General features: G+C 35.4%; 1 protein-coding gene across 3 annotated transcripts in view; it reads left to right on the top strand.

Moving 5' to 3' along the window:
* Positions 1-10,777, top strand: part of ICE2 (interactor of little elongation complex ELL subunit 2) — a 63,216-nt gene extending 52,439 nt beyond the window's left edge. For all 3 annotated transcript variants that reach the window (XM_059180672.1, XM_059180671.1, XM_059180673.1), the window contains 3 exons: positions 1,059-1,109; positions 4,152-4,410; positions 8,376-10,777. In XM_059180672.1, the coding sequence (XP_059036655.1) occupies positions 1,059-1,109; positions 4,152-4,410; positions 8,376-8,498 (433 nt within the window). In that variant the 3' untranslated portion in view covers positions 8,499-10,777. The remainder of the gene's footprint in view (positions 1-1,058; positions 1,110-4,151; positions 4,411-8,375) is intronic.
* Positions 10,778-13,466: the final 2,689 nt, after the last annotated feature.

The following is a 13,466-nucleotide window of genomic DNA, read 5'->3' as shown; positions in this document are numbered from 1 at the left end:
TGCATGGGAGCACTCCTTTGCAGGGATGGGAAAGAGTAGGACAGTGATATAGACTCTTAGCTCTAAGGATTGTATACAGTCATTTAGACATCCTCACTTCTAAAATTTTCCCCTGTGCCACATGTTACTATACATCATACTGAAATGAGTTTCTTGGGCTCAGGTTTCCAAATACCTAAATGCAAAGGAAAATAACATACAAACATTATCTAATTTATATCTGATAGCTTTCTGTGAAAATACTGGTGGAAGTATTATCCCTATTTTATGTGTGGGGAAAACTGGAACTTAAAGTGACTTGCTCCAGAGCACACAGCTGAGCTAAAGTGGCTGGTAGTAAGTTTGATTCATGATTAGAACGAGCAGTTATCCTTAGACTGCTTGCATAGTTCCAGCTTTGGGGCTTGGTGCAATTTTTGAAGGGTCTCAGGTTCAAGCTTGAATTCTCTGCTTGTTCTTAAAAAATATCCACTTCTATTATAAGGACTGCCTCCTTTGAAGAGTAAGTTTTTCTTTACATGAATTAAAAAAGCTTTTCTGTGCATTGCTCACTGCCTGTCCCACCTTTCTTAGTGAAACCCATTTTTAAATAAATTGTAGGGGAAATGAATTTCGGGTAGAATAGATACTAAAGAAATATATTTCATTTCCCTTTAACTATCCTGCCACCAGTCAGTGGCTTCTCTGGTATCACACATTTAAAATACCTCTCAGTTTCTTTGGAAGCTAATTCACCACCATCCCTAAAAGGCAAACTTCCACAGATTAGTTCTGCTAAAGACTTTTTGAATGTTTAAAAAAGTTTATAATTTGAATATAAAATAGTGATCTCTTTACAACTGCCCTGATTTACACAGACCAAGTACTTTATGATTTTGAAGAGAAATCGGCAAGTGGCAAAAATTAAGTAAACAATAATTTAATCAAATGATTTTGGTATTCTGTTTTCTATTTCATATTTTTTTTTGTTAGGGTATTTCTTTTCCTGAGGAGCTGTAATTGTTAAGAATAACTTTTTTTTGTTATTTAATCTTACAAGAATTTCTTCTGTTTAATAGGATTTCAAGTTTATTTAACATCCTCCAACACATTCTGAAGAAATTGAGTAGGTAAGTTTTTTTGGACCTTCGGCATTGATCTATGTGATTTCTTGGGTGAAAATTCACAGAAAATTTGAATATATGTTACTAGGGGTCATAGAATGTAACCCAGAAATGCAAGATTTATTCTCTTTTGTCAAGGTTGAAATTGTGAAGATATAAATAAGAAAATAATAAGGTAGTATCTGTCTTGCTTGCAATTAAACATTTTTTTCTGTAAGCCTCTATTGTATTGGTTTCCAATTGGCATTGTAACAAATTACCACAAACTTACGGGCCCAAAAAACACAAACTTACTCTCTTTCAGGTTTGGAGATCAGAAATCTGAAATCATTTTCACTAAACTAAATTTGTGTTAGCAGGGCTGATTATTTTTGGAGACTCTAAGGGAGCAGTCCTTTCCTTGTCCTGATTTTCACCTTTTAGTGGCTAACCTGTATCTCTTGACTTGTGGCCTCTCTCCATCTTCAAAGCATATTACTCAAATTTCTGCTTCCTTTATCACATTGTACCTTAATCACATTTGGAAAGCCATTAAACATTCAAAAGTTCTGGAGATTAGGATGTGGATATCATGGGGGCCATTATGGAGCCTAGCATAGATATATTGTTTACATTTTCAGGATAGGAAAGCAACATAGAGCTAGTGTTCAAAATCATTAAGTCCATGAGAAATCTTAGAATATGGATTCTCCATCTGGTGATTTATCAGACTGTTTTATTTTATTTTAAAGATTTTATTTATTTATTTGACAGAGAGATCACAAGTAGGCAGAAAGGCAGGCAGAGGAGGAGGGGGAAGCAGGCTCCCCACTGACCTGGATGCAAGGCTGGATCTCATGAGATCATGACCCAAGCTGAAGGCAGAGGCTTTAACCCACTGAGCCACCCAGGTGCCCCTCTCAGACTGTTTTAATATGTGAACTTTTATACTCCTTCTGTTATACCCTTACCAAAAGAAAAACTAAAAAACAATTCAAGAGTCTGAAATCAATGTGAAAAATCTCAAAGTTCTAACTCTCCTACCTGTGATGCAACTAGATGTTTGTTTCCTTCTTTATAAAATGATGGTGTTGAGTTCATTGATTCCCTAGGTACTTTTCAGTTCAGTGTCTGTGGCAGAAATTCTATTTTGTATATCATGTTCTTCAGGTGGAGGACAGTACTTATACTTGAGATTTGTTTAATGCTTTTTGAGATCTTATTATCAATATCTTAGTCTGTGTGTTCATTTTCTACTGCAACTATAGCAAATTACTATAAAATTGGTGTTTTAAAACAACCCAAATTTATTATCTTTCAATTCTGTAAGTGTAATAGGTCTTCTGGGTTGAAAGCAGTGTGTCAGTGGGACTGAATTTTTTTTTTTTTTTTTTTTTCCTGTAGGCTCTGGGTATGGTCTCTTTTCTTGACTTCTGTAAAGTTTATAGGCTATCTGCATTCCTGGGCTTGTGGCACTCTTTTTCAAGGTTTCAGAAGCATGTTGAATCCTCACATCCCTCACATTGTTCTAACTCCTTTTATAGTTATTTCTCCCCTCTGCTTCCCTCTTCTACATTGAGGGACTCTTATGATTATTTTATTTAACATCCTCCAACTGAGATAATCCAGGAAAATCTTACCCTTTTAAAACCAGCAGGTTGGGAATTACATCTTAACCCCTTTGCCATATAATGTAACATATTTACAGGCTCTAGGGTTTAGTATCCAGGCATCTTTGGAAGGTCGTTATTCTGCCCACCATAGTTAGTATCCATCCATGTACTTTGCACTATAATGGCACTTCTAAAATACTCTTCCTTGAAGCTTCTCCTTCTCCATGAGTTCTCTGTAAACCAGAGCTTTCTTCATTTTTAGTAAAGGTAGTTAAAGTATGATTTTCATCAATAAAAGCTCAGTCTTTGAAATGTTATTTATTCCTACTACCAAATTCATTATTACTCATTCCCTTATATGAAAATATGAAAGTGGTTTTTCCAAAAAGAAAGTTCTCCAGAATGTAATAGTAATTCTGAACTTCCTTTGTCAACACCTATTACTTTTCTGCTTAAAAAAAAAATTAATGGAAATATCACTTACCAGGCTTGTAGGCAGATGGGTATAAGTGAAGTGCGATTAATCCTTATTTTAAATGATAAGGGAAAGAACTGAGGTTTTTCTTGGCACCTTTGAGCTAGAGGAATGTAAAATCTTGTGAAAGCACAAAATATTAATCCTGTCCTTTTAGCTATTTATGTTGATACACTGAATTCCTTAAACACTGAATTCCTTAAACCCTTGTAAGGAGAAAAGAAAAAGGTAGATATGATGTTTGACAGAAGTGATTATTATAACAGTAGAGGATCATGATTAAGGGTATGGCCTGTAAATTGAACTACCTGAGTTTATACCTAAGCCCTACACTCAGAACTTTGGGCAAATTGTTTAGTATCTCTAATTTCTATTTACCTGTAATATGGGGTAAATTATTAATATTATGCCTTGAAGATTTGTTGTGGAGGATTTAATAATAAAATGGATATAAGCAGTATGACAGTAAGGTCATGGTAAGCATTCAGTACCTATCAGCTGCTATTATTATTATTCTCATAGGACTTTGTATTGTGATCCATTTTTTTCTTCCACTTTATTTTAAGCTAAGTGAGTGAATGTGCCACATTTCCTTTTATATCTCTTAATCTCTGTGTTACTGGATACAAAGCACGAGCTATGTTTTTTGAATGGATATATGTTGTATATGTTGTGTGTGGATCCGAGAATTAACAGACTATTTGTTTCCCATAAATTACTGACTACTTAGAAATTGACTGAGGTAACAACAAAAAGAAAGTAATTATGTATCCTGAACTTTTAAATTAAAATCAGTTGCCTAAAAATCATGAAAATTATTAAAAATAAGACTTCTTAAATCTTGTTTGCTCATAACGTATTTTTAGAGGTGGTATTCCATTCCCATAATTGTTTTTGATTTTGCTTATAGATCATGATAAGAAAATACTGTTGAAATTGACACCATGAGCTCGTGAGTTGAAATTTCCTTATATGATTTAGCTTGCAGGAGGGTTCCTACTTGTTGTCTCATGCAGCAGAAGATTCTTCACTCCTGATCTACAAGACCTCTGATGGAAAAGTTACTAGGACAGCCTACAATTTGCATAAAACACATTGCAGCCTTCCTGGTGTGCCTTCCAGTCTCTCAGTTCCCTGGGTCCCTTTAGATCCCAGTTTGTTATTACCATATCATATCCATCATGGAAGAATACCTTGTACTTTTCCGCCTAAATCACTAGGTCCTACACCACAACAAAAGGTAAGATCTTTTTTGCAGTTAAATGTTCCATTAGGTTGTTAATTATTCATCTGTGTCATTGACAATATAATATTTCAACTTCATATCCACATTAATCACATCATCACCTAAAAACTGTATCCATAAGAAGGGTAGATAAAGTTGTATGCTTTACTAGATCCGGTCATCGTCGGTGGAAGTTTCTGTTTTTGTTATGTTTATAAGTCAACTGAAGGAAATTCTATTAGCTTCCCCAGTGGGAGCATGAGTAATACATCCACAGAGTTGAATCCCTGTGTTCTTGTGAAGAGCAAAGTAATATTTTTTTTGTGATTCTTATTTGTGTGTACTGTTTCATTTCATTAAATATTTGAGGCAATTTGCAGAAGAATACTTACCATAAAATTATGATGATACAATTAAAAATTGATAAGTAGGATATAGAAAAATTAAAAAGTAAGTGTTAGTAATTAGTGAATACAGTACCTTATTAAATGTACAATAAACTGTTAAGGACTAAATTGCTTGCTAAGTATTGTATAACTCCGTATTTATTGAGTTATAATTAACATTACTCTCTTTATTGAATCCTTCCCAGAAATACCAGTTGAATGGTTTTTCCCTGTCTGAAACTTTTGTAAAGCCATGGCTAGAGATACTCTTCACTACGTCACTCATTCTTTATATCTTGTAAGATAACTCCATTTGAGGTTTAGCTGTAGGAAAAGTTTTGTTCTATACAAATGAATCTAAGTATTCAGGAAATAAAAGCTAAGTGTATTTTCCTTCTGGGCTGCGAGAAATCTTGGAGTCAAAATTATTCTGACTTCCATAATCTTCTCAATATGTGTGTCCCAGAACATCTGTCAGTCGTGTATCCTGTGGATATCTTTTGTTCTTTTTTTTCTTTCTGTGTTATATTAATCCATAAATGTTTTCAAGTCCTTTTAGAAATAGCTGGAATGCAAATATTGAGGACTTTTTAAATAATTTACCTTGAATGAAGTTGTTTACGTTTTTCAGTAGTTTACCCTAATGTTACTGTTTGGGAGGCTCTTTTTAGAAATGAGAACTCCTTGCACATTCTTAGCTAACTTTGGCCATTAGAATATATATGGTTAACTAGTTGCTACAAATGAAAGAGTGGATGAAGTTAATATTTTAGACCATCTTATCTACTATTCTGGTTGGTTATTTCCAGTTTAAATTTCATTTGAGTAGTAATTATTATAACTAATTAAGGCAACTTAATTAGTTATAACTTAACTAACTTAAATATAATAATTGTCACTAACTTAAATATAATAATTGAAAACTACTTTTAAAAGATTTATGTTCTTTCTAGGATAATGATTTCTCTTTTACTTAGAAATTCTGCAGGGCACCTGGGTGGCTCAGTTGGTTAAGTGTCTGCGTTTGGCTCAGGTCATGATCACAGGGTCCTGGGATCGAGTCCTGCGGAGCCTGCTTCTCCCTCTACCAGCTGCTCCCCCTGCTTGTACTCTCTTTCACTCTCTCTCTCTTAAATAAATAAAAATCTTTAAAAAAAATTTTTTTAAAAAGAAATTCTGGTTATGGTCTATTTCCTGTGACATATAATTCTGTATGAGGATAACTTACTCCTTTTTGGTTTAATACTTTGATACAATGTTCAGGGTTTGGCCACATAAATATGAAATCAAACAATTCAATTATATGTACGCCACTGAGCAGTTGCTGATTTGTATTTTTTAAGACACTTCACACTTTCAGTGACAGAAACAGATCCTTCGTGAAATTATCTAAGACAGCTGTTAGGTAGAGTAAATGGGTAGATAAATTATTGTTTGGTTTGGTATGTTTTTAAGCCCTTGAAAGTTTTTTGTGATGTCTTACATACCTCCCTACAATCTAGCCCTATGTTTGGTGAGAATTACCCAACCTTCCTCCCTTAGTTCCTCCTAGCTAGGCCATGGCAATGGGACTTTCTAGTCTAGTCAAGTTAAGCACAGATAGGGTTTCTAGCCTTAGCAGCAGCAGGAAAATACTGAAGTTTCAGGAAACCTGAGGAAGTAGTACCCTATATGAAGCAAAAATCATCCACATATTTCGTGGTGTCAAAACTCATATAACAGGGGCACCTGGGTGGCTCAGTCGTTAAGCACCTGTCTGCCTTTGGCTCAAGTCATGATCACAGGGTCCTGGGATCAAGCCCCACATCAGATTCCCTACTCAGCACGAAGCCTGGTTCTCCCTCTCCCACTCCCTCTGCTTGTGTTCCCTCTCTAGCTGTCTCTCTCTGTCTCTAAACAAAATCTTTTAAAAAAACAACTCATAAAACAAATGTATCTGCCTCTGATACAGTCCTTTAGTTCCTGTCCACTTGAACTCATTTCTCATCTTTGTGTAGTGCCTTAGGTACTAACCCTGAGAGACACCCTAATAGAGTCCGTGTCTGCCTCCTGCTGCAGGGAGAAGAGATTAATAGGAGAATCTCATTTGTTTCCTATGCTACTTTTGACTTCTTCCTCTTCCAGTCCTTTTGCAAAGTCTCTGTGCCAGTCCCTTCTCTCCTTCTACAACTTCTATAATAAACATTCATTTTACACACACCAAAAAAATCTTACAATGGAAGCTTCAAAATGCTTTCCACAGCGATAAAATAGATACAGTCAGGGTGGTCAGTGTAATCTTATGGTAGATACCAGCTGAGTGGGCAGTAGTATAGATAATCTAAAAATCACAGCTTTTTTCTAATTACTGTGTTAGAAAAGTTCATCAGATTCAGACAAACACACTGGCATACTCAAATCCCAGCTGGACTTTTTCCTTTATGGTCACCTGATTGTAAACCAAAAAATGCCTCTGAAGAGATAACTTATTAGGTTAGGGAAGCTGGAGTCTGATTCATTCTTAGTGAGCCAGTAGCCCGGTGGAGCAATGCTAATAATATGTCTATTAGGAAAAATGAATGTGTTTGGAGTAGCAATATCACCCATCACCATCAGGTCTGTAATTCAGTAGATAGGATGTAAAGAAACAAAGGATGCAAGGTGGCCAGGGAAAATAGAGGCAGAAATGGATAGGTTCTGGGCAAATGGCTTTAGGCTGTACAGCTTTGGCCCTTCTCTCCAAAGGCTGACTTTATCCATTACCCCTTTTAAAAACTATCTGTTCTCACTGGCCAAAGAGATGACAGAATTTCCAGCTCTCATCTTCAGTAGGACTACAGTTAGCAAGGGCTTGTATCCTAAGAATATGCCTTCCCATTTCTGTAGTCAGTGAGGGTAGGCAGCTAGTTGTCCTGAGGAGGAGTCGATATTAAGATAGAACCAGCACCCTAACAAACTTTCTTCCTCCCACTTCTCTTCCTTTTTTCCTCTGTAGCCTCCTTCCAGTTTTTTCTCCCCCTTTCTCTTTCTTTCTTGCAAGAATCTTATCTTTTAGTCCCTCAACTTTTCCTTTTTACTTGAGTTATTTTCTCTTTTGCTTTCCTGTTTTTCACATTTATTCCCCCCCCCCTTTTTCCTATAGACTCATCTGTCTTATTCTTTGTCCCTTTCTCCAATTCTGTAATATTTTTCTCCCTCTTGACCACCTCTGACCTGTTTCTTTTATTTCCTTTCTCTCTCTCCGTATTTTTCATTTCTTGCTTTCTCCTGTCCTTCAGTGTCATTATTGCAAACACATTGCTCAATAGTACTGTCCTTCCATCATTTTCTAATTTAACATTTCAGCCTCTTCCAGAATTAACACAAAGAGTGGTTTTCCCCTGCTTCTCTCTATCTACCCTTACCTCTTCCTTCCCTGATTGCTGTTTGAAAGTTTAGTACCTTAAACTGTGTCAGATTAAAGCTTGTTTAGAAGCAGCCAGATAGCTGGAGATTAAAACCATATAAAGGATGAGTTGCAAGGTAATTAGTACATATATAAATAATACAGAGCAGAGTTAACTGTATATAAATATTTTGTAAACATGTTAAACCATTCTTTGCTTCATCTCTTAGGTTGGTGGAACAAGAATGCCTACACGCAGCCGCAGGAATCCAGTTTCCATGGAAACCAAAAGTCTGCCTATTCAGCAAGTTGAAAATGAAGGAGAAGCTCCAAATAAAAGAAAAATAACTTAAGGACTCTACCATGGAAAATGAAGAAAAACTAGTTCTAACAATGTTCAAATTAGAAAAGTTTGAGGGGAAATATGCCTAGATCAGTGGACAAGATGAACATTTTTATTTTAGTGTCTTTGAGAGTTCTTAGAGTGCCTTGAAAAAATATATTGGCCACGTGAAGGAATGTTTCAGCTAAAATGGAATGTTATACTTTTAATGGTTGATGTTTGAGGAGAATCTGGATATGTTTTAACATTATCATGGCAGGGAAACAGAGAAGAGAAATATTTTTATAGTAGACCTTTTCCAAAAACTGTAAATAGGAAAATAATTTGCTTTTTTCAAGAGCAATATGTATCATTGCGTGTTATGTTAATAATTTGAACTATATCACCAGTCTGTTGAGATTGGCTCAAAAAGTTGAATCTTGCCACTGTCAGGGTTAATTTAGAGCCAATGTAAACCTTGCTTCTGACCCATTGTGACAGTTTTTATATACTATTTTTAAATGATTGTTGCAAGTTAATAAAGTTATCTTTAAAAACGATGAAATTCCATTGCAAAAGCCAAAAATTAAGATTAAAAATAAAAAATACATGCTTCTGAAAAGTTACCAGTTAACAGTTCCTTGTTGGTCAACCATCAATTTGTTTTTAAAAAGACAAACCTTCTGTGGTGTTATAGGTTTGGGGATAGATCCCCTATCTCTTGGCACAAATTTCAACTGAGTGTTGAAATATGCTACTCAAAGCAGAGATGAGAGTGTTTTCCAGAAAAATCTCATTATTTCAACTGAAAAGGTTAATGTGTGATAAAACATAAATTATTTTTTCTCATCTATACTGATTAAATTTCCGAGGACCACATAGATCAATTTGGAAAAGTTATCACCTGATGTTGCTGTAGCCAATTTGGACTTAAGAAGAAATGGACTTATTTAATTTGTGTCTCTTCGTCCTTTAATGTGGGTTAAAAGTTTCAGAAATATGTGCATCATTTGTAAAATATAAATTTTGTTATCCAAAGTAGTAACTTCTTTGTTTTTGGAATTTTTTTTTTAAGATTTTATTTATTTATTTGACAGAGAACACAAGTAGGCAGAGCAGCAGGCAGAGGGAGAGGGAGAAGCAGGCTCCCCAATGAGCAGAGAGCCCGATGTGGGACACAATCCCAGGACCCTGGGATCATGACCTGAGCTGAAGGCTGCCGCTTAAATGACAGCCATCTAAGCACCCCATGTTTTTGGAATTTTTTAATGTGTTTTATATTAATAGAAGAAACTAGTCCAAGAAATCTTCTCAACTATTACCACTAACAGTTGAATATTTTTATCTTCAACTACCAAGTTTTGTTTTTAATTATTTTAGTCCATTATAAAATATTTTTAAATTAATTAATAATTATTAAAACTATTTTATATATTTTAATATATGATTTCTTCCTCATGCCAGTCCTCTTTTAAACATTGAACTTTTTTTTTTTTAATGGACATGATTTTTTTTTTAACTTTGTCCCATATTCCCATATCCCAGAAATATTTTAGTTGTGAATCATTTGGCAGTGAACCAAGGGAGAGGCAGGGTTTCCTTTGGAATTTGCTCTTTTAAAAAAGCTAGACAGTGATTTCTTCAGACTTCTGAATCCCAGAAAGACTTGGCTTTTGATTTTTTAATACTACTTTTTATTTAGTAAAATGTATAGTGTTGCAAGTAATTATTTTGAAATTATCTTAGCCATGCATTTCAGTAACCCTGATTATATATATATATAAATCTAGTCTTAGTATTTTACTTGTGCTTAATCAGACCTCTTTTATAAGATGTATTTGATCATGCATGTGGTTTTTTTCCTTGATTTTTAGTACAAGCATACCTCATTTTACTGCACTTTACTTTGTTGTACTTTGCAGATACTACATTTTTTACAAATTGAAGGTTTGTGACAACCCTGTGTTAAGCAGAGTCAATGTTGGCAAGGATGTGATGAACCTGGTCCACTTATACCTATGGTGAAGTTATAATTTATACATACCTCTTAGAAAACATTTAGTTCAATAAATGTTTGCATTTGTTTGACGTACATCCTAAAGAAGGTCCCCATTTTACTCTCATAATCTTTTTTAACATATCACAGTATTTGCTTATTTGCCTTTCTTCTTGACTATATTATAAACTATGCAAAGGCAGGAACATAATTGTTTTGTTCACAGTTATGTAACAAACACCTAACCTGGTTTACTATCTTATAGTTGCATAGTAAATTTAAGTTGGATGAATAAATGAATGTCTAGATATCAAGGATAGATTTTATTTTTTCCAGGAGCTCACATTCTAATGGAGGAGAGAATACCGATCGATGGGTAAGTGCTCTGATAAAGTAATATAAGAAAGCCATATAACCTGAGCCTGATAATTAAGGAGAGTTGAGATGAAGCATGAGGGGAGTCTTTTTAAAGTGTGTAAGAGTTCTAAGGAAAGAATGAAAGATCTATATGGAAAGAAAGAAGCATATGCAAAATTGAAGATGGAGACATTGTAGGCTCTGACTTAGATTTGAGAGAAAACGCTCTAGGACAGGGGCAGATATGCCATGCTATGACATTTGAATGTTTTCCTGTGCAATGTGGGAAGAAGTAGTGAATTTAAATTAAAAAAAATAACACAATCGGGCTTTTGAAGAAGTTCTTGTTAGCATTAATCTAGAGAATGAAATAGAACTGGGAAAGACTGTAGGGAAGGAGAAAAGTTGGAAAGCTGTGTTATAATAATTGAAAAGTAAAGGCCTGGAATTAAAGCAATAAGAGAGATGGGCTCAAGTATCAGGAGGAAAAAATAGTGACTTAGTGAAATGGTTGGTAGGAAGTGTTAAATAAGGCTTCCAGAGAAATCCCAATTCTTCATTTCAGATACTGGGTAAATAATGGTGTTACTCATTGAGAAAGTAGGAGGATGAGTATGGGTAGGGTGGAAAGGGTTAAGTGAAAGTGTTCATTTCCTAGGTGGCTGGAAGGCCCAGTTGTTAAGGGTCTGCCTCTGGCTCAGGTCACAATCCAAGGATCCTGGTATCTAGCCCTGCATCAGGCTCCTGGCTCAGCAGGGAGTCTGCTTCACCTTCTTCCTCTGCCCTTACCCCACCTCTGTCTTGTTCTCTCTCTTAAATAAGTAAAATTTTTTAAAAATAAAAAAATAAAAAATTTTCATTTCCTTTCACCATATTTGTTCCTTAGATTCTAGGTTTGGATGCAATATTAGTTATATATTGCTGTATAATAAATTACCCCCAAATTTAGTTAAAAAAACAAACATTTATTATCTGAGAGTTTCTCTAGGTCAGAAGATGCAGCTTAGCTGGGATTCTGGTTCAGGGTCTTTCACAAAGTTACAGTCAACCTGTTGTCTGGGGCTGCATTCATCTCAAGGTTTAACCTGCTGGAGCAAATACTTTCTAAAGGGTGGAGCAATTCTTTCACTGATTGTTGGCTGGAAGACTTATCCTCGCTGCATGTACTTCTTCATGAGTCTGCTTGAGCATCCTCAAGACATGGCAGCTGGCTTATCCCAAAGTGAGCTATTGAAGAGGAAGAACCAGAGAAAACCACAATGTCTTTTTGTCTTGAAGGTCAAATACTGTCCCTTCTGCTGTATTTTCCTCATTAAATATGTTAGTAAGTGCATACCCAAGCCCCACCTCTTGAAAGGAGGAATAAAGAATTTGTGAACATTTTTTAACTACCACAAATGCCATGAACATTTTAAGGATATAGAAGAAGAATTAGGTTTAGGGTAGAAAAGAAAGGACACTGTTTAATGTCTTATTACCAGTATGCTGAATCTAGAGGTGGTTGATAATTTGAGTTTTGAATTCAGAAGCCTGATTTCAGCACTACAGATTTGGGAATTGTTGGTATGTCTGTGGTAATTGAGAGAAATGGAAAGGGTAACCTAGCAGAAATTAGAATGAGAGAAGGATCATGAATGGAACCCCAGAGAAAATCATATGACTTCACTCAAAGAAGTTTCATGTAAGTGGCCAGTATGGAAGTCATGTTTATAAACATTAAGGAATGAGTAGAAGATGAGGTGGAAACAATGACATTTTTCATTGCTAATTGATCAACAAAACTTGGAAATAGTTTCACTATTTAGATCTTCTTTTGCAACTGCAAAGGAAGTTAACCCGTTCCTTTCCATTTCTACTTGGATTCTTAGTTTTGGACACTATAAACATTTTTGATATATTACAAGGAAGCATGGATTTAGGGTAGAGTGGGGAGAAAACACTTTAATGTTATATTATGAGCATACTAAATCTGGAGTTTCTGACTGATACACATATTAAGATGTTTGTTATGGGGACGCCTGGGTGGCTCAGTTGGTTGGACGACTGCCTTCGGCTCAGGTCATGATCCCGGAGTCCTGGGATCGAGTCCTGCATCGGGCTCCCAGCTCCACGGGGAGTCTGCTTCTCTCTCTGACCTTCTCCTTGCTCATGTTCTCTCTCACTGTCTCTCTCTCAAATAAATAAATAAAATCTTAGAAAAAAAAAATTTAAAAAAAAAATGTTATGTGTTAAAAGTATGTGGTACCTTTTAATCAAACTAAGAGTATTTGATATCAAGATTTATTAAGTTCCTCATTGAGATGTAGGAATAAAGATGTATTTCATTGATCCTTCCACTCTTGCCATGTTCCCTTTGGGTAATGTCTAGACTTACCAAGGTATGTAGGGGCAGACAAAAAAAGCATCTATCTGGGAATTGAATCTGATCTTCCAGGTTAATCTTACTGAAGGAGTTGAGGCCCAGCTGTCTATTTCTAGGATGGGACTTTGAGATGCCTCCTCAAAAAGAAAGATTCAAACAGCAATAGTAATGTACTATTGCCTTGGCATAAATGTTTTCTTTCAATATATGAACTGCTGGAAAGTGATCAAGCGAGGAGCTACAAAAGGATTGTCTTTTATTGCTAAACATGCATGGTATATTCT

This window comes from Mustela lutreola, chromosome 7 (genome assembly GCF_030435805.1).
Source record: "Mustela lutreola isolate mMusLut2 chromosome 7, mMusLut2.pri, whole genome shotgun sequence".
Lineage (NCBI taxonomy): Eukaryota > Metazoa > Chordata > Mammalia > Carnivora > Mustelidae > Mustela > Mustela lutreola.
This window is presented reverse-complemented; position numbering and strand designations above follow the sequence as displayed.